Genomic DNA, 24734 nt, shown 5'->3' with positions numbered 1-24734 from the left:
AATAAAAAAGCAGACCCAAGAACTATTGAGCTTTTTAATCTCCTCGCCAGTTTCGATCTCACTCAACACATAATGGATCCAACACACCAGCACGGAAACACACTAGATCTAGTAATAACAACTGGATTAAACATCAATAATATTTCAATAACTGATCTACCCCTTTCTGACCATCATTGTATACTTTTTGATGTGGAAATCACCTTACCAAAAACCACAAAAAAAATTCTTAGTCCATAAAAGACATCTAGAAGATGAAGCTATGGAGAGATTTTCTGAGCAGATTGCTCTATATGAGCCAACTAGTCATGACTGCTCTCTGAATGAAATGGTAGAGAACCTCAATGAAGCATTATCATTTGTGTTAGACTCTGTAGCCCAAATTAAAACAAAAAAGAAGTTTACAATTAGGACCTCCCCATGGCTGAGAAATAAAAATGTTAGTGAAATAAAAAGAAAATGTCACGTAGCAGAGAGAAAATTGAGAAAAACAAAGACCACTATCCACCACGGTATGTACAAAGATGCACTTACTACCTTTAACAAAACCATCCGTCTAGCAAGGAAAGATTATTTTTCAACATTATTACAGAAAATGGCGGAAATTCCAGAGTTCTGTTCTCCACCATTGACCTGCTGCTAAACACTTTTTCTGCCCCCTCACTATCCTCAGCAGCTTTATGCGAAAAGTTCGCTCAGTTCTTCAAGAACAAAATGACATCGATCAGAGCTAGTATCACTACTACTGGAGGTGAAATTGACATCAGTAGATCTTGCAACTTAACCATGAGCACTTTTACATGTATCACACTAAGTGAACTCTCCAAAATGATCATCAAATGTAAATCTACAACCTCAGATATTGATCCTATTCCCACCGCATTCTTTAAGCGAGTGTTTGATAGTGTCTCAGGTCCGGTCCTTGACATCATAAACACATCCCTTTAGAAATAGCATTTCCCAGATGCCTTCAAAACAGCTGTTGTAAAGCCCCTATTAAAGAAACCCAAATTGGATACCAGTACACTAGCAAACTATAGACCAATATCAAATCTTCCATTTATTAGTAAAGTCCTGGAAAAGATATTATTAGTCCAAATTAATTCCTTTCTGGAAGAAAATAACATCTTGGAAGTCTTTCAGTCAGGTTTCAGAAAATATCACAGTACTGAAACCGCTCTCACCAAAATAATTAGCAACCTCAGACAAAACTCTGATGCAAATAAAGTTTCTATCCTTATCCTGTTAGATCTTGGTGCAGCATTTGATACCATTGATCACGACATCCTAATCAAAAGACTTAAAATCTTATTGGGTTCTCTGACTGTGTATTGAACTGGATCAAAACATATATTAGAGGAAGGAAGTTTTGTGTTAGTCTAGGAGACCATATGTCAGAGACACATGAAAGCTGCTACGGGGTTGCACAAGGGAGCTGTTTAGGTCCATTACTCTTTTCTCTTTATATGTTACCACTCAGTGACATCATCAGAGAATATAGAATAGATTTTCATAGCTATGCGGATGACACACAATTGTATATTTCCGCTGAACCTAATGATGCGACAGCAATAAACTCCATTACCAACGGTTTATTGGCAATTAACAAATGGATTAACAATAACTTTCTAAAACTCAATGAGGACAAAACTGAAGTCCTACTTATCGGCCCAAAATTAAAAAGACAGATGCACACCAAGAATCTAGGAGGTTTATCCCGGTGGATTAAACCTGAGGTGTTAAGTCTTGGTGTCATCCTGGACTCAGATTTGAATTTCAACTCTCACATTGACAAAGTCACCAAAACAGCTTTCTTTCACCTCAGGAACATAGCAAAGGTACGACCATTCATAAACCAAAATGATGCAGAGAAGCTTATTCATGCTTTCATATCGAGCCGGCTAGACTACTGTAATTCACTTTTTACTGGTCTTCCCAAGAAAACAACTAAAAGACTCCAGCTCATTCAAAACTCTGCAGCTAGACTATTAACCAAAACTAAAAGGAGAGAGCACATTAGTCCTGTCCTACCTACTCTACACTGGCTTCCTGTTACCTTTTGAATTGACTTTAAGGTCCTGCGATCATCAGATACAGGTCTGTTACAGGTCACCAGAAGCAGTCATAAGAAGATTGGTGATGCAGCCTTTGTCAACTACGCCCCAAAATTATGGAACACATTACCTAGCGAAGCAAACACGCTAGGCATCTTTAAAAGGCAGCTTAAAACCTTAATCTTTTTACCAAAGCATTTTATTAATTTTATCTGGCACAATTTATTTCACTATTTTTACTATTTCTCTTTTAAACAGAATAGCACTTTGAATTGCAACTCTTGTATGAAATGTGCTATATAAATATAGTCTTACTTACTTACTTACTAATCCCCCCCCCCCCAAAAAAAAACAAAAAAAAACCACTGAACATAATAATGACTGCTGTCAGTATCTAGACTCTGTTTCTGTTTTGACATGCCATGTGTTTTTGCTTTGGTAGCCATGTGCCTGTGTTGTGGTAGCCATGTGCCACCATGTGGTAGCCCCTTGTCCTGTCCTTGATCTGTTCCACCTGTGCTGCTCCTCACCTGTGCCCAATGATTACCCTGCCTATTTAAACCTGTCTTGCATCATGTTCCCTGTCGGATTGTCACTTCAGTTGTGCTGCCTTGTACCGTGAGTTGTACCTTGAAAGTTTAAACTTTGTCTGCCTGTTTTTGTTCTTGGAGAGATACTCTGCCTTTTTTTTTAACTGTTGCTTAGAAGAAGCTTTTTGTGTTTTTTCGGTGTGGATGCCCACAGTGGTCGTGTGCCCTGTTTTTGTGTTTGCCTTTTTGCCTTGTTTTTGTGGAATAAATCCTGCTTCAACTGATCTGCACTTGGGTCCTCTTTTTGAAATCCTGACAGACCGCCCCATTGCCCTTACATCTACGCTAGTGAGGAGCCTAGGGAAGATGCTGCCTGCTACAGACCATGCTGCCAATGTACCCACAGGGCCAAGAGGCGCACAGAGGATGCTGTGGCCTGCCTGCCTGCTGCACCTCCTCCAGCACCAGAGAACTTCACCAGGATCTTTGTGGGTTTCAGCCCCGCTCTAAACACCATCCAAAAGCTCTTGATGATCAGGAGGCTTCACTCACTAGCTCAAGTCTCCCCCTGCTCATCCATCATTTCCTCAGTGACATATGGAGAGCAGTGTGGGTGGGCACAATAACATAACCTACTCTCAGCACAAACACCAGAGCACCACAGGGCTGTGTGTGCTGAACCCATTTCTCTACATGCTGTACACCGATGACTGCACCTGCCTGATACTCAGACGACACAGCCATCATTGCTCTCCTCACAGATAATGCTCTGATCTGGATTATTATAACACTGTTGCACACTTCACCCAGTGAGTGTAACTACCTCCATCTCAATGTCTAGAAAACAGTAACCGTAAAGCAAATAGTGAAAGGGTATATTGTCACTACAGCACCCCATCCTGATCAACAATGAAACCGTTGAAGTAGTGGACAGCTTCAAATACCTCACACCTCCACTGGCCAATAAACTCAGGTTAGAAGAGCACACAAAGGACATTCAAAAAGGAGAAATCAAAGGCTATCAGCCATGCGTAAACTCAAAGTACTCTTTGTTGCTACTGTTGTGCCAAAGTATTGTCCAACCCATTCTGCTCTACTGTTCCACCTGTTTCTTCATCATGCTGTCTGTCACAAACCATGCAAAACTAACACACACAACCTACACTGCTGCCAAGATAATAGGTCTCCCCACACCCAACCTCTAAGAGCTCAATTCTAGAGCCATCACACTAATTCCAATCACAATAGCACAGTACATCACACACCCACTCAACTGCCACTCCAATGTACCGCCCTCTGGGTGCAGGTCCAGGTCCCTGAGGTGCAGAAGGGCTCACTTTGGCCTGGTACCCACAACCATCCCATCACTAAACAGGATAACTCGCTGAGGGAGCTTTAAATCTAGTTCTTCTATTGCCTCCTGTTGTTGTGTCGAGTAATAATACCGTCTTTTACTGTTATGTTGTATGAACTACTGTGGATATAACTAGGCCTAGGACTGTTTCCTGTTTCAGCCCTGAAAAAATGAGGGTAGGTAGGTAGGGATTATCTTTTTTTTTTTTTTTACTTTGGCCAAAACTGTAGTGATACAAAACAGTTTAACAGAGTAAGACTGAAATACATGAGGACATTTATTTTTTCAATGTCATAATTTAATTTTGTGCATAATGGTTTGTTCAGTTTCATAATGGTTTCTTCAGTTTCATAATGGTTTCTTTTAATGATAAGCTGGTCAAATATCTATCTATGACTGCATGCGTAGCTTAAAGATTTACATAATCAGGTCGTTTACAATGCAACATGTTTATTTGCGTAAGTTTACAATGGGGAAAAAAACAAATGTTTGATGCGCGTCAATAAGTGGCCTTTAATCTCAACCTGCTGTGGCGTTAAATTGAGCGCCGCAACATGGTCATTGCTCTGACTATGTTCAATGACAACAGAACATTGTACTGTTACCATCAATTACCTCGCACCTTAGCCAAGGGAACTTGTCACTCCATTCCGACAAAACACCCGACACTTGGGCCTCTTCTCTGGTGAAGCTGTTCGAACATCTAGGGCTTCAGGTATTCAGTGTTTGAAAAGTTTACTTTCTACATGAACTAGTTCAAATTCAAAACTTGTTCAGTTCTTTTTTTCAATATGTTGTGAGTTATAATTTTTCAAAATCTTTATCTGTCTGCAATACTGCTCTCGGCATCTACGCAACTTCGGCGCTCTCACACACGGGCATAGACAGTAGTAGAATGAAATGAAACTCGTTCAGACGCAACACTGCAGGTATTACAGGTTCATCCTCGTCAGACGGTTCACCCTAATCAGTTGCGTTTGGCCTCTGAAAAAAAAAGTCTGCTTGGCCATGTTCTATCCTTCTCACTCAGTTCGCTCCTTGTTTGTTACCGACGGTTTGCGCTTTATTTAAAATGCAGCATATGCGTGTTGTTTAATAACTTTCAAACGGCAGAATAGTGCACGTTTTCTTTATAGGCCTTTATATTAGGATTGTTCTCAAATTCAGATTGTTTTTGCGGGACGGGATTTTAAAGAAACTGTGAAACCACTAAGAAACCCCCAATTAATTAGATCCTGGTGTCATTTATGTCCCTTGCCAGCGGCCCACCCCAAAAAAATGGCTAGGGTCTGCAGTTTTTTTTAGGGTCGGTTGGGAAACAGGAAACACAACATATTTTTTCCTAGGCCCTATAGACACACATACATACATACAGCAAGGCATGCCAGTACACTTACAGTTACAAAAATCCTAAATTGCTCATTGTCTCTGAGCAGGGTGCGTATGTGCTCCATACAGGCTTCCTCCTCCATACAGTAGCGGATATAAGGCTGGAACCTAGAAGCAAACTACACACAAACACACCAGTGTCAAACACACACACACACACACACACACACACACACACACACACACACACACACACACAGCAGTGACTACATATGTACATCAATATGTCATGACACACAGTCCAAGGATGTGTTTTTACAGAAGTCTATAAGATGTCACAGCGTAAAAGTTGTATTATTAAATGGCATGACACATGGGTTTATGTATCTATATCCAAATTAATTTGTACAAAAGTGTGTGTGTGTGTGTGTGTGTGTGTGTGTGTGTGTCATACTGTATGTGGATGACTATTTATGCGAATGTGAGTCTCACTGTTTTGAAGCCTGGCTGCAGGTCTACGGGGTTGAGCGGTGTTCGGAGACGTCTGGCCTTCTCCAGTGCAGGCTGCATGACCTGAGCCCAGAGCGCTGTGTGCAGCCGTACCAGGTCCTGCACGTTACTAAAGAGACGTGCTGGCTCCACATCGCTCAGTAGCCCGCTGTCCTGCAGGTTCAGTATCCCGCTCATAAACAGCTGCACCAGAACATACAAAGACAAGTTCTCATCATGGAGCTCTGCCAAAGAGCACAGAATAGGCCACAACATGGAGCTCCACTTCGGACTACTGAGATGCCCTCAGCACTACCAGAGACCATAGTAAACTCCTTAGTCATTTACTATGTCTAAGTATGGAATGCACATTACAAGTCAGAATTTGGGCAGCAGAACAGTGTAGTGTGGCATATGGAGAGAGGGAGTTCCACTCACATCTGTAATGACTCTGAGCTTCTTAATATAGGTGACCTCTGTATGCAGCAGCTCCCAGATGGCCTCTTGCTGGTGGACCTGCCGTCTGCTCAGCGCCTGCAAACCAACACACACACCCACTTACATGGTAGAGCAGGAGACTGGCAATCAGTGGAAACAGGTGTTGGAGTTAGTGTGATGATTTCTTGTGAACATGTGATAATGTATGCGAGTGTGTGTGTGTTACCTCTGGTTCCTCTAGCAACTCTTGCCAGCTCTCCTCCATGTGAAGGTTGCTGTCCTCCTCCCCCTCCCAGGAGTCTTGGTGGAAGGCAAGCTGATGGGGCACCTTTGGGAGCCCATAGTGTGAGTATGAGTAGAGCTTATTCTGGAGCTGCTCCACACGGTCCACCTCCTACCAAAATAAACATAATGTATTGTATTGTATGAATTTACTATGATGCCAGACACACATTTTTCTAAGTGTGTGTTTAAAGTTGATTTAACCATAAGATAAGATAAGCCCAGTGTTTTCTTATTGGTGACATAGGTGGCCAGTTAAGATTATGTTACGAGATTCCGTCATCTATTAACAAAGGACAAGAATGAGGCATTCCAATGAGGCATTTCGGGCAGCTGAGAAAAGTGGTATCTTTGGGAGATAGTTACTCCCTCTGGTGTGTACAGTACTTTGGGCTTTTGTCACTTTGCAGACTGATTACATGCACAAAAAGTTATATAACACATTCAAGGAAAGGGAGACACCAGAAAAGCAAATCGAACAACAGATTCCTTCCTCGTCAAAAAGTCCCATTTATCTGTCTTATGACAGATCAACGAGATGGAGGTGAGCATCCCACCTTGCCAAAGGCAGTATTGCTGGCACCAAAGAAGCCACTGAATCTGCTGGCAGCACGGTTCTTCCAGCTCTCAGGCCCGGGAATGATGGCAGAAGGCAGAGAGCCACCCAGCTGGGCCAATGTGTCAGGGGGTGGGATGGTTGCATCACCAAGAAACTCTGTCATGTTCTTCCTGCGGCGAGCCTGACCCTGCAAGAGAGCAAGAGAGAGAGAAAGAGAGAAGAGTGTATTGAATAAAGACAAAGATACAGACAAATGAGATAATGAGAGAGAGGGAAAAAGGTCAACTGTGGGGCACATGAGAGGGGCATGTGTTACACTGACCAGAAATTAACCCGTCCTCAGCTTTAGACACATAAGAGCAGAGCACATATTATACAGAAAGAGAGAGGTGAAAATGACCACATAAGGTTACACGGGGATTTCCCATAGAAGAATGACATCACCCATCCAAGCTTAAAATATGATCATTTCCTTTCACTCCCTCAGGATAAATACTGACGAAGACAGTCTGCAGTGCTGCACATCAAATGGACAGATGTAGTATCCTGAAAGGGAACATTCATGACATAACACTAGAGCGTGGGGAAAGGTGACAGCATGCCATTGTTCTCTTTTGTAAAGTAGGCATAGCCCCGTCCCTGACCTAAGCCAAACAATCACATGAAACAGATATGAGGGACTCCAGGCCACACACATATCAGTGCAGCACAGGGTCTTCTACAGCAACTTCCATAGCAGACTTGCCAAGCCCTTTAGAACTTCTACACCAGAAAAGATCTGTATGCATCAGCCCATGCTTTTTGTGGGCTATAAATAGAAGTGGGAGCAGTTCAGGAGTTCTCTGTGAGATTGCATGGATTTCAGTGTTTTTGGAGTAGAAATTCTGTCCTATAACAGCTCAAATGCCAGAGTGCTCCACTGTTAATTGCACTAACTGCAGTTCTGCACTTCTGCTGGTGTTGCTGGAGTTGGCTTGGTTTCAATAGCTTGCCATCAGAGGGATAACACACTGCACATGTTACACATTGAGGATACAAAGCGTGTTATACTTTAATTACTCATAGTTTTTTCCTGCAAATTAGAAACCACCACACGCCACGGCAAGCTGACTATGCACATTCCAGAATGTCTTTGAGACTGGCATCACAGCAGACATCCACCAATTTGCATACATGACACACTATTTTGTATTCCCTGTTGTCATATGTTATGTTTTTTTCGTATAAATGGGTCCAGGACATGGGACAGCATTTTTGAAGATGTGGTCAAATCCTGACCCCTTGGGCTTCTACCAATTAGCCCCAGGTAGTGACATCACTAATGCCCCGCCTGTAAGTCAGTGTTTTACCTACCATGTGCCCTAACCTATCCTTACAATATCATTTGTATTACATCCTTAATGTGCAGAACTGTTTCAATAAAACAGAAATACATGAAAGTACATAACAAAAATTAAACACACTTTTAGAGTCACTAATTTTAGGCATAGCATCTCATGAACATTAGCTAAGCCACAATGTAATTGTAGCATAACAAGAACTGCCATTGATTTGAACTCTGAACTGTCCACAAAGAGTGCAACTGACCAAACCATAATCTCCCTGCAGCTATGTTTAGACATGGGGTTTTCTGTTTGGGAAAGGACACAGGTGCCAGGAACTAAAAGGTCTCTGGACACAGGAAGTGGACTTGAGTGGCTCTATTCAGTATAGTAATCATGTCATTTGGATGAGAGAGGATGCAGATTTTCAAAAAAGTGTGTTCTACACAAATACATGTCATCATCCAACAGCCTTTACTTTCCAAATGACGCAAGTCTCTAAGGCTGTAGTTAGTCAATATCACTTCTACGTCTAAACATCAGCCATTAAAATGTGACAAAAACATACTGCAAATCTGTGATTAACCATCTTCATCAGTTTCCATCCATGGCTTCAGATTTAAGAGTGATGGATTAAAGAGAAGCCTACACACAACGAAGGCACAGTGTTTTTAAGGTGCTAAGAGAAAATGCAAGGACTCATGAGTAACCTTTCCTATAATAATTATAAATGAATGTCCTTATGGTTTTGATACAACTATGAAGTAGTAGCATGAGCAGAATGCCATTGCTTACTCACCATAGCCGTGAGAGGCATGTCCAGGAAAAACCATGGCAATCCTTAAACTTTTCACATAGACCAGCCATTCATAGTCCTGTCCAGATATCGTTCTCTCTGGCTAAAACTCCAGATTGGGGGTCGAATCACAATCAAATCAAATGTTTCAGCAGAACAACAGTCCAACGGCAGTCTTATTCAGGTTTCCTGCAATAACCTTCTGAGCTCCTTTCTATCTAAGAGACTCCCTCCTGTCCTTTGCTCACACATTCCTACTCCTGAAGGTGAGACTGGACAGGCTTAACCAACCCTTGTGCATAGCTCACACTCTCTGTCCCATTGCTATGGCAACAAGCAGGATATCACCCCACTGAGTGAGCTGGAGAGGAGGGTGGGGGACTAGGAATACAAGAGGGACGTAAGCAGACAGCTTGCAGGGGAGACCGCCCTTGCACAGGCGCCCATCACTCAATATTCTGCAACTCAAGCTGACTCCCCCTCACCACGTTTTTCAGTCCGCCTGTCTGCTGGTCACTCCCCATCCCTCTCCACCTGTATGCCTCTATGTCTTAAAGACCAATCACTTCCCTCTCTGGTCACCTACAGTATATTGTGATATTTTGTGGGTTTGCCACAACAGCCTAAGACCTACAGCCTTAGTTTTTAATAGTTTCCCAAATATAGGTGGAGCATGTACTGCAACCTTGCCCATGTGACAAGCTTTCACAAGCAGCAAACATAGGCCACAGAGATTTTACCTTTTACCGTGAGTTGGTAAGGGCTCCACCAAATCTTGTATTACTATTTTACATTTAAATTCACACAAATGTATTCAGACAAATGATTGAATAATAACAACAACTAACTATGGAGCACACCTTTCCCGTGATCACAGCCAACAGAAATGAATTTGTTACAACAGAGTAAACCATGACCTGTTACTGGCATGTTGCCATAAGGAAGTGCCCTTGACTGGGTGTTCCCAGGGAGAGGGAAAACACCTAAAACAGTCCTGGCTTACTAGAAACAGCCCTGGCGTACTAGAAACATTCCCTTTCTCCAAAAAGCACAAACAGGAGTGATTTCAATTATCCAAACCCAATGACATTATATACAGCTATGCTCTGTCTCTCACACAAATGCAAACACATATGCATAGAGAGAAATGGATTAACCCATGTTCTACACACCTGATAAGAGAATCCCCTTGATCAGGCTATGATTAATGATGGGAAACAGCAGGGACACACAGACACATACACACACACCGAAAGATAAGGGTGGGTGGATCTTTCTTCAACAATAACAAGATCAGAACAGAATAGAATTCTGGGAAATTATAAATATGAATTCATTATCAATACAAAAACGTATAAAGGAAACAGAGGATGTATCCGAAAAATTGCCTTAAAACTAAGAAGAAAAGCAAACATGCTTTACTAACCATGCCTCACCGCATTTGAAAGCAACTCATACTTGTCTCTGCCCCACTGTCTCCACTGTCCCCACTATGAGCACCTCTCTTCCTCTTCGGTCTACACAGTCGTGGTTTCTATCTAATCTGCCAGAGCGTTTTTCTCCTGCCCCACTGTGTTGCTGTCCTGTCTGGGTCAGGGTAGTGGCAGCTCTAACACAAAGGCCCATTGAAGGGTGAGAAAAAGGTTAATCAATGATCCAAACTTCCCCACCACTAACTTCCCTCCACCAGGGTGGGAACTGCTGCTACATGAGGTGTCATCCCATAATATATTTCCTAGACTCCAGGGGTGGGCAGTCAGGCCCCTCCAAAACTTTCCTGACAAATATAAGTTAACTGGAAAAGTGGGGTAAAGCATAAAGTGACAGATTGGCCGAAATTGTCTGATGTGTAGCACTGAAACGTAGGAGTCATCACCCAAACAACAGCAGGCTGGCAAACAGTCTTTTGCCAGAGACAACGGCAGAAATTAAAACCCACTGTGAACAAGAAGCCAACAATCCAGGATATTTATCTCAGTGGACAGCCGCCCTCTCAAAGTTAAAATACTTTTTCAATTATTGACATCTGGTGGAAAGGCAAAAAATGCACACAAAACGCAAAAGCACTTAACCCCAAACAAAGGACCATATGTCTCTAATGTTTGTGTGTGTATGGTGTGTGTGTGTGTGTAGGTCTTTGTGTGTGAGTGTATGAATGATTTGTCACTAGGGCCTTATACATGTGCCACTGAGATCAGATCAGTTTATCGTATCGTATTCGCGTGTAGGTGTGAAGATTTTCAAGGGAAACGGCTCTTGTCGTTACCTGTATACATGTGCAAAATGTGAAGCGCTTACATTGCCTCGGGCATGCGCAAAGACCACGGAGATGTGCTCCCATCTGGTTTGTTTACTAACAACATCAACGTGGATCCGCATCGGGCACAGGCAGTGTAGTGGCTTAAAGTTCCCTTCTTTCTATCAGCATATAGTTCTTAATATTTTCTTTGAATAACCACTCTCGGATGGAAAGAAAACGAGTCTACGCGTGGATGTGTTTCAACAACGGTAGAAAACTGTGTTTGCTCCGTCTTTTACTGGACTCATAATTATATGACAGTGGTATTAGTTACAGTTGAGACACCCGAAATAACTTGCATGCGCAGCAATCCTGAGACGTGATTTTTAGTTTGCACATGAATACTAACGTCTTCTTTGATCCCAGGAAATTTGAGCACATAACCCATCTCCCTTACGGAAATATTGGCGAAAGTTAACCTACTTCATTGCAAACGTCTAGTTTTTCAAACGTGTCTAGTTTTTGTGCAGTAGTGAATAGAGTCTCAGTCTACTACACCATACATAGCATAGGCTATCATGTTTGTAGAAAATGATTAAGGTGCAACAAATGCCAATAAGCATATTTCAATTAAATGATGCACATTGCAAGCAAAATGGTGCGGCTGGAGCACAGGGAGGGACAACGGTGACGCAGTTTGGATGTAGCGACAAACATTTATGTGCTGTAACAAACAGTGTTAACCAGTATGTGAGTAACGTGGCTTTTATTAAAACATAGCGTGTGTAATGTGTAGCTATTTCATTCCGTTTATTAACCTTTCCGGCTGTCTGTATTACTAGCCAGCAGCAGACGTAACGGAAAGGGAGCATTTTACTCCCCGGCAATCTCTCTACAAACTTCCATATAGACGCGGGATCAGCAGAGGAAAATCTACTTTCCTTTTGGGAGAAACCAGGCCAGTCGTTCCCACGACTACAGCACCTTGCAAAACGAATTATATGCGTTCCAGCAACAGGTGCTGCGAGTGAGCGCTCCTTCAGTGCAGCAGGGCGCGTTATAGAAGCCAGGCGAGAGTGCCTGAATCCTGACACTGTAGATGATACGTCTCGAAGATGAAACTTCCTGGGTTATTTTGTTTCGTTAGGCTATTAGTTATATTTTAAAACAGCCAGTCATTGTAGCCTACCACTCATGGAATAAGGAATTTCAAAGAGATGATGGAGTGAACTTTCTAGCCTCCTGTCACCGTCTCCCCCCAGTCACGCACGGCCTCCCCCATGACACATCGGCCTGATTTGACACGCCCTTTTGTAAGACGAATTAACGTGGTAAACCACCTCTCTCGAAAGGCTCAGACGATCGGCGGAAAAACTAACGGTTTACATCTAGACCCCTTATACATGAGGCAATTGTAACACGCTCGCGAGTTTCTATCGTGGTAGGCGCAATGTAACAGCTTTACATTGACGCATGTATAAGGGGCTACTGCATGAAAGATAAAGTGCCAATGATGTCCTCTGCCTCACCTGAGGGGTAGAGGTATCCAGAGCTGGCAGGCTCTCGGGGACAATGTGGAGTAAATCCCAGCTGCGCCAAGATGACAGCCGGCTGAAGCGCATCATGATCCCACAGTGCCCGGAGATGTGGCCTGTTCTACCTTCCCAAATATCACTTCACACAACAATAAAATCCACAAATCTGATGAATTGCAATCCTAGATAAAATGTGTCAAAGGACTCTAAATAAGCAGAGCCCTTTGCCTAAGTGGAACAAAGTGGACTTCATGACAACTCTTCATGCTTAAACCCTGAGCTGATAACAGCACAGACTGTATGACCCACCCACTTCACTGCTTTGAGCTTGCTCAATCTTTCTCTCTTCCTTTTTTTGTCTTTCTCTCTCCCCCTCTCTATCACACACAACCACACACACACACCATTCTGGAAGAGGAGAGACAACCTTAGCCAATCCATGATTTCTTTTTTGTCATACAAAGTACAGGCATTAATGATCAGTCAGATACATCTCTACACAAAGCCTATAAACAATGACACTTTAGTATGCACTTGGTGGGAAAACCAACTGGTTTAAATCTACAAGTACTGAGAGAAAAACTGACTGCATATGTGCTTAATAGCAGCTTAGTGTGAGCTCCAGACTGAGAGTTGTAGTATTACTGAAGGGGACATGAGGAGGTTAGTGGGAGTGAGAGCTGGAACATGTGAGCTTCCTTGTACTGCTGCTTGGCACTATAGTTATCTCTCAATCGGACATCCCTTTGAAATTCCATCTGACTGTGTACCTGATTGTGCGTGGTAGAGCTAAATGAGCATAGGTGGTTGCTTTGGGTGAAATGGTTTCATTAAAATGTGCCAAAGCACTGAAGGAACAAAAACAACAATGATTTGAGGTTCCATGCCGAAGATGGGTAACGAGGTTAACAGAGCCACCATGCTGAAGCCAAGATTTCACACAGACATTCACAGAAACGCACAAAGAGTGAAACCCTTCCGAGGCCAGCCTTATCTTTACCTCTGATTTCATTACCTGTGTCTGTCTGAACACACACACACACACACACACACACACACACACACACACACACACACACACACACACACACACACAGAGAGAGAGCAGAGAATCTATCACCCATAAATGGGAGAGTGAACATCTTGAGAACCTCATGTATGTTTTTTGTGTACAGATGTTTTTTCCATTTATCCAACACTATGTAATCCTGAAAGGAATTATGTTTATATGAGCTTTATGTTCTCTCCCATAATTGCTCATATATGGTGCCAGTGAAAAGAAAATGCCACTCTGTGCATGTAGCAGCTTTAGCATTTAGCAGCATTAGCATGTAGCAGCATTAGCAGCTTTCCTGATTCAGAGATGGAACATACGCAAGTCTTATTGTTGGTCAGTGTTTTGTATTAACGTCCAAATAGCCACTGTCCACAGCTGCATTGACACTACTCATTACTATCAGAATATACATAATTTTATCAAAATAGATTTTGAGTCTGGCAAGTAGGCTTCTTACAACATTGAGCTTTGCATATGGATCAAAACTCTGTCGATAATGGGGCAACGTATCCAACTTAAGCAGAATACACCAACTGAACTGAGCTAACTGATACTATATCATTTGGCTGTAAATAATCACAACAACACACATGAGCCAAAACATTATGACCACTCAGTGAGGTGGCGAGAATCATACCAACTGAAGCCCTAGCACTACACAACTTCAGTACATGAGAAAGGATTCTCAAAGGTCACACCAGGGGCGGAGTGGGACACAAAAATCCACCGGGACAATTCTGACTGCACCGGCCCACCACCGGCCCACACGAGCCCACAACTGGCCCAACCCATCCCCTCCACGGTCTAGGCAACCGTGACAGCACCACACACAGCCAGACACAGAGGACCGGAGCCTGGCGGCTTTTGATCATTATTGTAGATTTAGTGTTGATGTGTGTGTGACAGACATGTGTATTTGTATATGTACATTTATGGAAATACGGAACAAATCGCGTCCCGTATTGGCTCAAATGTAATGCTAATTCGCAACAATGTGTCCCGTCAACTCACTCGCATCAATAATTGACGCCGGCTGGTTGTTTCGGAATAAATCCGTAATTCTTGACCATTTTGATGCACTCTCCTCCAGCATCCACCTTTTCTTCATTCTGGCCTTTTCGGCCCCTCCTTTCTCCTTTCTCTTCTTTCCCTCCATCTTGACCATTTTGATGCACTCTCCTCCAGCATCCGCCTCTTCTTCATTCTGGCCTTTTCGGCCCCTCCTTTCTCCTTTCTCTTCTTTCCCTCCATCAGGTCCGCTTAACCTGCCCTCTCTCTCTGACAGCCGCTCCCTCTCTCTTCATCTCCCTATGTTCACTGGATAATGGCAGAGCGATACGCAGGCCGCTCCCATGAGGCTTTGCTCCGACCATTCTACATCAATTTATGAACAAAAAAACTAATTAAATAGCTGGCCAATTTATATTTGTGGTCATGAAAGTTATGTTATGTCGGAATAAAAAGAATTAGATCAGGATAGGAGGCTAAACAAAAATCAGTAGGCTGGATTAATGAGAGTGAGTTCGACACATACCATGAGTGAGATGTAAAGAGACAACAAGTGTTATATTGGTTGGACTACTTTATTATATAACTGTCGGAGAAATATCTCGGTCGTCCCGATGGCCAGTCCGCCCCTGGGTCACACTCTGTCGTGTGGGCTGCCCTCATTGAGCCCACCTAATAAAGATTCCAGTGAAAAAACTGGCAGGCAAAATGCAGATTCCAGAAGCATTTTGAGACCATAGTCCAGGGGTGTCCTGCTCCACAGGGCCATCTTAGACACATGTACTGTGCATCTCCACTGACTGTTGTAACCTCTCCACATGATACAGACCTGCTCCACTGCCAACACCTTATTCATGCATCACATCATTTCAGTTGTTCAATCACGAACTATACATCTTTCCTTTCTACGAGAACACTTAAGTTCCATATCATGTTCATAAACTGTAACTGCCTTTCAATACGCATTTGCAGTAGGCCTACTTCCAGCACATTCATTGAAATTTTGTTGATGTATCAGTGATGTGAATCATCCACTGACGTGGTTTTCTGGTACAGTTAAAGGTACTTTTTAAGAAGTCCTTTCTCCCACACAAATACATGTACCAGAATTATTAATACTGTATTTATGGATCAGTACACTCAGTGAAAAAGCCTTCACAGCACACCGCCACCAAAGAGATCCCCAAAATACTTTTATCAGCGCCAGCTGGGCTGTTTGCAAGGTTTCGGCATGCTTTTTAGGTAGGTAGCTTGCTAGTTTTAGACCAACTACTATGCAAAATATAGGAGACTCTCAGACCCTGTAGCACCCCCTGGGAATGTTATTATTTTAATCTTTATTTACACCTCCTAGTAAAACAGCCAGCTCCAGGTCTCAAATTCAACAGACACGTTTATTTTCATCTACTGTGTTACATATATCCTGTATGTTATGTAAGGGATAACGGCCGACGACCTGTGCAGTTCTACGAAGTGAATGGACGCTGCGGGGCAAAGAACACCACGACGCGGAGCGGAGTTTTTTTTTTCTAAGCGCTAACAGCCGCCTACAAATAATATTCGAGACCTTCAGTTAAGAATTACAATACTCTTCAACATTCGTGTAGAACATAAACAACTGACCGAGTCAATTTAGACATATAAAAAGTCGTGTAGATAGCTTAATTGACATAAAACATTGCCCACTAACTTTGCCCACTAACACGCCGCCATCTTGGTTCAAATTATACTAGCTGTCAAAAAATAAACGTTACGTTGGTTGTCAATGGTAACCATTCAAGAGCATTGATATGGAACGGCGATTTAACTTTTCTACTGGGACTACGTCCAAGGTGTGCGGTTCCACGAACTTAATGTACACCCTATTAGCCAATCAGAAAACAGTATTTCGTTCCAGAGGGAGATAAGTAAAAATAGTTGACATGACCCCTACCAAGGCCTTTCTGCCTCATGCGATTTATGGATACAAAGCTAAGATTAGGCTAAGGATTCACATTTCTGTTAAGCACACCTCAGAGGGAAATGAAACTTGACATATAACATCCAACTATGATGCAAAATATGTATGTATCACACACTCTCAGACTCAATCTTTGGCTCTGCCTCCTGGTAAAACACAACAAGGTAGAGGTCTCAAAGTTGACAAACATATTTATTCCCTTCATCACATATTTGTCATGTGTTGATATATGTAGAAATGACCAGAAACAAACAAGTTGTAATAAAGACCTGTCATTGCAGTTGCCCCACGGTCTGATCCACCTTTCTTGATGTTTATTACGGAAATACTTGAATGCAAAGGCAACTAATTAGGGTATTTACTCTGACCAGGCACTTTCTCACTCACCCTGGTCATAAAATAAATGTTTTGGCAGTCAAAAAAGTTCATACAATATATATGTTTTACCATGTTATCACGTTGAGAAGAGGCATTTGATATCACATGATATCACATTTGACAGAAACATAAAAGGTGTATTGTGTAGTGGCATCTAGTGGTAAGGTTGCTCAATTGCAACCAATTGAATACCCTTCCCTTTCTAAGCGTGAAGGATATCTCTACGGTGGCAATCAAGTTCCATAAAAACGCGAAAGGTCCTCTTCAACTGGTGTTTTGGTTTGTCCCTTCTGGGCTACTATAGAAACATTGCGGCACAACATGGGGGATGTATGTAATGTACACCGTCGAAGAGGATCCGCTCCCTATGTAGATATGAAGGGCTCATTCTAAGCTAACAAAAACGATTTGTAGTTAGTGATTATACACTAATGAAATAATAATTATGAATACTATATTCCATTTCTGCTAATAGATCCCCCCAAAACACTGTACCTCTAAAGATATATATATACACATATATACAATATCGCTTGAAAGGCTTGCCCACCCTTTGAATTGAATAAATTAATGCTTAAATGCTTTAAATAAGTACTTGTAAATTATGAACAGCTTTCCAGCACAACAGCAAAAAAAACATAACTAATTGGTCAGGTTTCCCCTGTGTGTGAAACACCTTACCTGACAAGACAACAGGGCAGGATCAGATCCTCCTGGTTATGCAAAACTAATTTTGCATGCAATTGAACTAATGACGTGTAAACCACAGAGTTTGAAATCTGTTCCAGGAAAATTAGACTAGGCGACATGTGTGTGTGTGTGTGTGTGTGTGTGTGTGTGTGTGTGTGTGTGTGTGTGTGTGTGTGTGTGTGTGTGTGTGTGTGTGTGTGCTTGCGTGTGTGCCTTGTAATCTGCCATATTTCACTGTAATGCAAATTCAGTCTTGTCTGCTGACGTCAGTGACTTTGCACTGACAGGCACACAGACAAACCCTGGCCTACCAGTGCTTTGGGAGAGTCTGTTTAGCTTCATGCATGGAACACCAACCAGTGGATTAGGCAAGAGCTACTTTTACTACTTTATACTGCCTCTGGTGGATAGTCAGGGAAATAGTTCTGTTACATGTTGGGTTGATCCCCACCATCTCCTTTCACAGCAGACTCCCCAGAATCTATAACTGAGTATCATACATTTTGACAAAACCTTTTCTACCTGTTGTTTAGCCACAGTATCTGTGCATGTACAACAAAACGAATCGAAAATGTCAGAGTTGACAACCATAACATTAACATCTTGTGAATATTACCAACACAACTGAGCAGCAACTAACCCCAACAGTCAAAACAGATCTAATCAAAATAAGAAATAAACAGTATTGCCACATGAGTGGTTGGGAGAGAAGGTTGCACTGAGGCTTTGTCATGTTCAAACAATCTTCTGGGAATTGTGAAATCTAAATTAGGCCAAGAAATCATTGAGGCTCAGCGGTAATGTGTCATGATGAGTTAACACGGTGCAAAGTGAATCACAGCAGCTGAGTAATCTGAAACCTACAGCTGATCTGGTGATCTACAGTGATCTGAGGCTGCTTATCAGGTGGTTTACGGGCATTTGGGCAAGGTTAAATGCATTTACAAATGAACAGATCATCTGCCTGTGGATAATCTTCAGTATATGATTTTCTCATTCAATTTGTATATCAATGTGCTTTTTACCAAAGCTTTTAGTCTGCCTTCTCTCCCCTTTTTCCAGTACCACTATTGGAATTGTATGCGTATACTAGTTCAAACTACCTAACTGCATATACACATATACACATATCAATCAAAGGAATAGACTGGTAAGGAACAGCAGGAACTATAGACTCACATAAACTTGTTGGGCGCTAAATAGACACATAGAGTTTTAGAGCACTGCCTGTTCCCCTTTTAAGGTCTGTCTGAACAAAAGACAAATGAAGTCACAATTCCCAGCGCAACTAGGTGAGATTAGGCCTGGACTTGCTTGAAAAGCAAATCAAGCATGTAAATCAAGCAAATGTATGACTTAGCCTGACTTGACCCCATGCCTTGAGGACAGGACTAGTCCACACATGCCTCCTGCCTCTTCCACTGTAAACGGGTACACCAGGGGCGTAGCCAAACATTTTAAATTGGGTGTGCCATTGTCGGTTCTTCTTCCTCGATGCATGGACACTTCATAGCTAGGTAGCATGCCATGATCTGTCACTGACCACCCCCGGGAAGTCTGTCTGCCCGTTAGTCTACTGTTTTATATTAATTTCAATAGTGTAAGAAATAATATGAAATCCTATTTTTGAAGATTATGCTGGGTGCAGGGGCATTTAGGGAATCTAGGGGCCCGGATCAAAAGACTGGCCTTGGGCCCCTAATCCTGCCACCTGACCCCCACCCTCTTCACATTTACAAAGGGTATCTGTTCAAGCAAACCTTTTGATTTTGTAAAGGAGGCTTACAGAATAAATTAATTATGTAATCATTTTAAATGTGTGCATTTGGACACCTTATACAGAATACTGAAAGGAGATGATTGGAGAAGGAGATTTTGAAGGCAAGTCACTATCATCTTCATATTTAGATAAACTGATTCTATCTCAGATCTCAGACCAGATCTGTGAAGACATGCATTAAAAGAGGGAAATCTTCTTCAGAGAAAAGAGCACATTGTATTTGGTCCTCGAGCTTTGAATGGCATGAGTCCAAATACAGGGCCCATTTTGTTTCATTCTCATTCTGTTGATAAAGTACAACAAACTTGCTGTACATTACTGTTAATATAACAACCAACACTGAAAATGTACACTATTGAAACTTTACAACCAGGCACAGTTTATAAACCTACTCAATCAATCTGTAATATTTTGTCTTGTTTAAATCCCCCCTTAGTTGACTTATTTATATTATTTAAATTTCCACAAATTCTTCTCTGTGTGTTTAGGGTACTGTATATTTAACTGAAGAGCTTTACAGAGGGTTTGTTAAATGTTTAAATCGTACTGTAGTCAATTCTGGACATTATGTCATCTTTGTTGAGAAATATGAGATCACAGGGTCACAAGTTGCTTACCATTCTCAAATTAGACTTCATGAGAGGTGAGTGATGGTGAAATTGACCCATGGACCACCAAGGCAGACGTAATGAAATGATCTACTCACCAGCAGGTCCCCGCTGCTCTCTCTGCGTTCCAGAGAGCCCAAAGAGCCATGCTCTGGGCGATCAGTGGGGGGAGTGAGGATGAAAGCACTCTGGCCCCCACATGGCTTCATGTTGGGAAGGCTAAGTGAGCGGAGGTCCTTAAGGCACTGCTCCACCTTTAGTTCGTCTCCGGGATGTGCTAGCAGACACATATACATACAAAACACACTTAGCTGCTGGGAGATTTACTCATGATACACATAATGGTTTTCACATTTAAAGTCCTATCTAGCTCTACGCTTAAAGGTAACTCAACGATCAACATGCAAGCACCACACATACATGATCTGTTGAAGTGTTTGTGTGTGTGTGTGTGTGTGTGTGGTGTTTTGTGTGTCTGTGTGTGTCTGTGTGTGTGTGTGGAAGGATAGTAGGTAAGTGTGATTAAAGAAGCTTTAGGTGCAGACTGTGGACATCTTATGCTTATTAGAGTCAAATTTGCCATGAGAGTAAAGGAAAGACAGAGCTAATGCAACGAAAAGACAAAAGGACAAAATCTCTGTAACTTTCTTCTCTTTTCAGAGCAGGCAAACATGTGACAGGCAAATGTAGCTCTCATCTCAGGATCCACCCAAAAGCTCAACAACTTTGCAGTGTGGGCTAATTGCATTAGTCTAGACACTGGCACTGGGCAGCAGAGAGTGTTTTTATTACATTAACCAAGACACTAAGTGTCACGGCTTTGTCTCAGCACTGTGGCAGGGTGTGGGTCAACTCTGATAACTGTCTGTTGATGAAGAGAAAGTCATAGGTCCTTCTCACTGAAGTGTCTAAAATAATTATAATGAACAACTTTTTCAAACAAACAAAAACCTCTTAACTCATAAGACAAATAGACTACTTTGACAGTTGCTATCAGCTAGGGCAGGGGAGCAGGTATGTCTTCATGAGACAGGTTGACGGGCTTCTCACCTTTAACCTTGAGATAGTGACCCCCAAAGCGATAGGCCTCGAAATGTAAGGAGAGGGGCGTGTTTGACTGATCCAGGAATAGGTTTACACAAGACAGTTCAATGCCCTTCCTCTCAAACACAGGCCCGAGAACCTCTCTGTACCATGAACAAACACATAGACATAAATACACAGATAAACACACACACACGCCCACACACATATACATACAATTACACAAACATGCAGTGTTAATGGAGACTCCAACACACAACCATAGACAGCTATGAAACACACTCAAAAGGTAGCAAATGAACAGAGAGAAAGAAATATGAAGAGAACAAACTCAAGATAAACATTTCTCTAACTGACCTGCTTCCTTCCATCTTTCCTCTTTTACATACGTACCTCAAGGTCTTCTTCTTCACAGCTGGCACGATTTCAGTGTCAATGTCCACACTGAGGTCAAACTTCAGGCTGAAGCATTCTTTGCTAGGGTCCTGAGGGGCTCAAAACACACATAGATTAATGAACTGCTAACCCAGGGAAACATTAGGCAGTCGACCATGCAAAGACATTGAGTTAAGTGCGGAACCCTTCAGGTGTGATAGCAACGCTGAGGGTCAATCCCACTAAAACAAACTAATACAAATCAACTGTAGTCATTTAATTTCACCCATCCATCCAAACTGTAAAAACAATTTGAAGGTATGGTGGATTTAGTAAAAATGTAGGTAAAAGATTGTATGTGTGTGTAAATGTGGGTTCAGCTGGTTCTCTTAAAATGAGCATATAATATTCCAAACTCACATCTGTGTGTCGTCGCCTGGTTCTCTTTTTCACCACTTTGGCTTCTCCTTTTTTATGCTCCCTAAAGTGTATGTAAAAAAAAGAGAGACACAGACATAAATACATATTTTATGATGTGAGAAATTGTCAAGCTATGTGTGGGTATTTTTGCATAATCGTTACCTAATATCATAGATCCCATAAAATAGAATAGAACATGAAGATGTTTTACAGGATCTATTGGACAATTTATGTTTGAGGAAATCAAATGTTGGAAAGAGCCCAGAACAGAAAGCTGTACAAAATGACAAAATACATTGTAAGGTGTTATGTGAATACTGCTGCTGCTGCTGCTGTTGTTGTTGTTGTTGTTGTTGTTGTTGTTGTTGTTGTTGTTGTTGTTGTTGTTGTTGTTGTTGTTGTTGTTGTTGTTGTGTGTACTTAGTTTACTCACCCTCGTTCGCTGCTTGCCTCTTCTTCTTCCAGGTCAGGGCTGGTGGGCGGGGGACAGGAGCGGGTGGACACGTTTCGAGACAGAATAGATCCTGTACACACAACTTCATTCATGAGAGTGTATTTGCACACCTGTGCCTACCATCTGAGTAATTTTCCATGTTAATAAAATACAATTTCAAGAACAGTTTGGATTGACCCCTCAAAGCAAGTGTGAATAAAATACAAGATACAAGACACAAGATACTCCTGACTTTCTTCCTGCTGTATCGCCCGCGAGAATCTGATCAGACATGTCTTTCCAACAAGATTGCATTCTTTATGGTTCTGTTGCTAGTTCCCTATCCCTCAACATCTTCGTCTGAGGTGTGGTTATTCACCTCAAATTACTACCTCTTCCCACTTAAGCTTGCAGAACACATATGCGGTCACATATGGAATCGTATTAGGCAGGGAGAACACAACAACATCGAGAATTCAACATCAAGCAACTATCAGAATAGCCATTTATACAGAAGCTTCATTAAGCGACGGGATTCAGATAGTATTATACGTAAATACAGTATCAGCATTCTTAACTGTGCACCATTACATGCCTGTATGATTATATTTAAGTTTGTCTTAAAGAGACGGCCCCTGCCTTACCTTGTGTCTGCAGGTCAACACGTGGGTGCCTGTCAAAGGTCATGCTGTCTACTGGGCTGGGATGGCAATGGACATCACATGAGGGAGAGAGCAGTAGTGGGGTCTTACTATTGAGTCCCTGGCAGTGCGGATGGTTGCACACCTAGAACAGAGAACAGGAAGAAGAAGGGAAGGGTAAGAAAGGTGTAAATGGACTTTGATGATTAGCCTTTCTTAAAAGAATAGATAAATAGTCCTGATACCCGGCATTCTGTTATTGATGCTTCGGTTTCACACAGACAAACAAATACAAATCAGTAGTGAAACTCTCCAGTGTAGCTTTTGACCCGTCAATGATATAGTAAAGATAGCATACAAGGTTGTCTTAACCACATTAAGATTTTCATCTCAAAATATCAGAGGAGGTTTTGGGGATGAAAGGGAGAAACAGTACTGCAAGGCTGTCACACCTCTCCTTCTCCTGGGATCAACCTCCACCAGACTGCTCAACCTGCACATTCCAATGGGAAGCATGCGGGGGCTTTTCAGATTGTCCCACCCACACACATGCAGGAACAGAGACAATAAGCATCCTGCTAATGTACTTCCTGTCATGTGCATGTGTCTTTGTGTGTGTTAAACCAGTGAGTGAGGCTTCTAAATATCAGAAAACATCCAACACAATGTAGTTATGCAGATACCCATAAGCCCACTATAATGTTCTGTCTTAAACACTCTGCACTGTGTATGGTTGCATGATACAAAAATATGGATGAAATCTATTGTTCAGAAGCAATATTCACATTACTTAGAAGAGGTCTTGAGTCAAACCATTCAACTGAATAAGTACTCTCTCCAATGACACTAAAGACATCAAACACAGACCCCCGCTCTAATCGCTGTCAGCTCCCCATCCTTCCCCTTCCCAATTTATTTACGTTACCTTCCATAGCACAGGATGGGAGCACTGCTGTTTATCTGCCTCCAAGGGGCCTGAAGGCTCCATCCCTGTCCAGTCTCTGAGCACTCAATGCATACACACAGAGAGCAACACTGCCCAGATCTCCAGTGTTCCTCCCAGCCTCCTCTCTGTCTGTTTGCCCCCTCCCCCAGAACTGCAGCTGATCTGCCTAATTAACCCCCCCGGCCTTCATGTCTAGCCAGGTTAAGTCCTGAAGGGTGAGTGTGAGGGAGGGGTCCTTTCCCAGTCAACCCACTGGAAAAGAGAGACAGCTCTCCAAGGCCAAAAGCCCTCTAATCTGCCATGCTAATCGTTGACTGTGCTTCTTGCAACTCCATCTGACAGAGTGAGAGAAGGGAGGGGGGATTAGAGAGGCTTTTCTACTCTCTTCTTCCCTATTGCAGACAACCACGGCTCTTCAGGAAAAACACATTTAAATAGAGCATTTATAGACAACAGCACCCTTTTGG

At 42.3% G+C, this 24734-nt stretch overlaps 1 protein-coding gene across 1 annotated transcript in view; it reads right to left on the bottom strand.

Annotated features, from left to right (window-relative positions):
* Window positions 1-23367, bottom strand: part of plekhg5b (pleckstrin homology domain containing, family G (with RhoGef domain) member 5b) — a gene marked incomplete at both ends in the record, with an annotated part of 28764 nt that extends 5397 nt beyond the window's left edge. Inside the window, 11 exons of the mRNA XM_080854179.1 lie at window positions 5336-5446; window positions 5760-5960; window positions 6195-6290; window positions 6421-6588; window positions 7034-7222; window positions 20507-20685; window positions 21459-21595; window positions 21846-21937; window positions 22248-22308; window positions 22681-22771; window positions 23325-23367. Of these exons, the coding sequence (XP_080710305.1) occupies window positions 5336-5446; window positions 5760-5960; window positions 6195-6290; window positions 6421-6588; window positions 7034-7222; window positions 20507-20685; window positions 21459-21595; window positions 21846-21937; window positions 22248-22308; window positions 22681-22771; window positions 23325-23367 (1368 nt within the window). The remainder of the gene's footprint in view (window positions 1-5335; window positions 5447-5759; window positions 5961-6194; window positions 6291-6420; window positions 6589-7033; window positions 7223-20506; window positions 20686-21458; window positions 21596-21845; window positions 21938-22247; window positions 22309-22680; window positions 22772-23324) is intronic.
* Between the last annotated feature and the right edge of the window lie 1367 nt (window positions 23368-24734).

The sequence above is a fragment of the Sprattus sprattus genome (genome assembly GCF_963457725.1).
Source record: "Sprattus sprattus genome assembly, chromosome: 16".
NCBI lineage: Eukaryota > Metazoa > Chordata > Actinopteri > Clupeiformes > Clupeidae > Sprattus > Sprattus sprattus.
The sequence above is the reverse complement of the archived record's forward strand: the minus strand, read 5'-3'. Positions and strand labels throughout refer to the sequence as shown.